The 2,275-nt window shown below is 38.5% G+C and overlaps 1 protein-coding gene across 1 annotated transcript; it reads right to left on the bottom strand.

The window, feature by feature from the left end:
- Window positions 1-389: 389 nt before the first annotated feature.
- On the bottom strand, window positions 390-1,337 carry OR10T2 (olfactory receptor family 10 subfamily T member 2). The gene has a single exon (XM_004027038.2). The coding sequence runs from the start codon at window positions 1,335-1,337 to the stop codon at window positions 390-392; it is 948 nt and encodes a 315-aa protein (XP_004027087.2).
- Window positions 1,338-2,275: the final 938 nt, after the last annotated feature.

The raw sequence follows: 2,275 nt of genomic DNA, 5'->3' as shown, positions 1-2,275 counted from the left end.
GGGACTTGGTACACAGATGAATGTATTACTAGATGAATGCCTGTGTCCCGGATAAAAATGCTCCCAGCCACTTCAGACTCTGTTCTGTCTCTCCAACTGGAAAAGCAATTCTTGTCCTTATATTTGTTTTGGTTGTGTCTTTCCTTGAAAAACTCTCATGCTTTTCTCTTTTTGCCAGGTGTGATTTCTTTTTTTTTAACTAGACATTGGACAACATAGAGTGTAGATTGACTTGCATTTTTTTTTCTTTTTGGAATAGGAGAAAATAAAAAGGCAACAGTAGTCTTAATCCTTGGAAACACTGTCTGAGACATGCATTAAAGGACAGAAAATTTTATGCCTTTCACTTCTTCTGTGACTATCCTAGTTAATTTTATTATTATTTTTTGTTAGCTCATCTTGGTTGCCACAGGCATTCCAAGAACTCTTTTCAATGCAGTTTTTACCTCTTTGTTCCTCAGACTGTAGACAAGAGGATTAAGTAAGGGAGTAACCACTGTGTAGGTCACTGCCACCAACTGATCCTTGTCTGAGGCAGACTTGGACTTGGGCCGCAGATAGATGATAGAGGCACAGCCATAGTGGACAAAGACCACGGTGAGATGTGAGGCACAGGTGGCAAAGGCCTTCTTCTTGCCCTCAGCTGAGGGGATCTTCAGGATGGTGTTAACTATGAAGCCATAGGATATGAGAATTAACAGAAAAGGCACCATAATTACCAGGACGCTGAGGCTAAATAAAGCCAGCTCTTTCACATGGGTGTCAGTGCAGGCTAACTTGATAACAGGTGCCATGTCACAGAAATAGTGGTTAAACCTGTTGGGGCCACAAAAAGGCATGTCACAAATGAGGTTGGTGGCCACCAAAGCAATAAAGAAACCTGTGGCTCCTGAGAGAGAAATCAACTCCAACCCCAGCCTTTTGTTCATGATGAGTGTGTACCTCAGAGGGTGACAAATTGCTACACAGCGATCATGTCCCATCACAGCAATGAGGAGGCAGTTGGTGCAAGCAAAGCCAAGGAAAAAGAACAGCTGGGTGGCACAGGCCATGAAGGAGATGGTCTTGGTGTCTGAGACCAGGTGGACCAGCAGCTGAGGGATGATGACAAAAGTGTAGCAGGATTCAGAAAATGAAAGGATGAATAGAAAGCCATACATGGGAGTGTGGAGAATCCAGCTGAAGCGAATAACGGCCATGATGGTCACATTGGCCACCAGGATTGTCAAGTATAGGAGAAGAAAGATGACAAAAAGCAGCAGCTGGAGCTCCCCCAGGCTGGAGAAACCCACCAGGATGAATTGTGTAACCACAGTGGTTTTGTTGAAACCTCGCATCTGAAGAACTTCTTTCTGTGAATGTGTTTGAAAGAGACAAAATGATAACTCTCTTTGTAATAAGAACATTTTCCCAACGCCTTCACTTTAAGCCTTTTGTCAGATTCATAATGTTAACATCTCTTTCTCTTAGTCTATCTAGATATAGATGCCTCTTTAATGATTTTTCCAAAAAAATATTAATCTGAAGTAACAGAGAAATGATTATCTACAGTATATAAATACCCCAAAGTTAAAAGGATCCAACTATTTGACAAAGTGAAAAAATTCTCTCAGTTTAAGAAGAACATTACCTTTAATATGGAATAGAACATTTAAATTATTTTTGTTGTACTGTATGTATTTGGTCCTTGGATGTATATTCTATCCTAGTAATTTGGTTTCTTTTCCTAATATCACAATCCATTTAATTAGCATTATTGTAAAGGCATTAAAACACTGTGCCTCAGAGCCTGAACTCAGGAACAAGAATGCTAGAGTTTGAAACTTGCCTTTGCCACTTAGAGCTATGAACTTCAGTGTGACAATTTTTGCCATTTGTAAGACATAAATAATAATAGAACATATTATATAGGATTGTTGTAAGAACTTAGATGGTATCAGTAAAGTACTTGAAACAGCACTTAACACATAGTAACTCCAATCTATGTGTCAGCTGCTTATGCAGTTAAGGAGTTGAGAGGCAAATATCCTGGTTTGATACTTGAACACTAGAAGAGCCTGGATCCTTAAATCAGGAAAGAGTTTCCCTGCATTTGACTCAAGTGTTCTTATCCTTGAGATTCTTTTTTTAAAATTGAGCAAAAATTTAAATATGCACAGTTAAGGAAAGAACTGTCACTTTTACATTAAAAATTATTTTCTTTTTAATTTACTTTTTATTAGCAACTAATAATTATACCTATTTATGGGGTATTATGTGATGTTTGGATACATGC

This window comes from Gorilla gorilla, chromosome 1, assembly GCF_029281585.2.
Source record: "Gorilla gorilla gorilla isolate KB3781 chromosome 1, NHGRI_mGorGor1-v2.1_pri, whole genome shotgun sequence".
Lineage (NCBI taxonomy): Eukaryota > Metazoa > Chordata > Mammalia > Primates > Hominidae > Gorilla > Gorilla gorilla.
The sequence above is the reverse complement of the archived record's forward strand: the minus strand, read 5'-3'. Positions and strand labels throughout refer to the sequence as shown.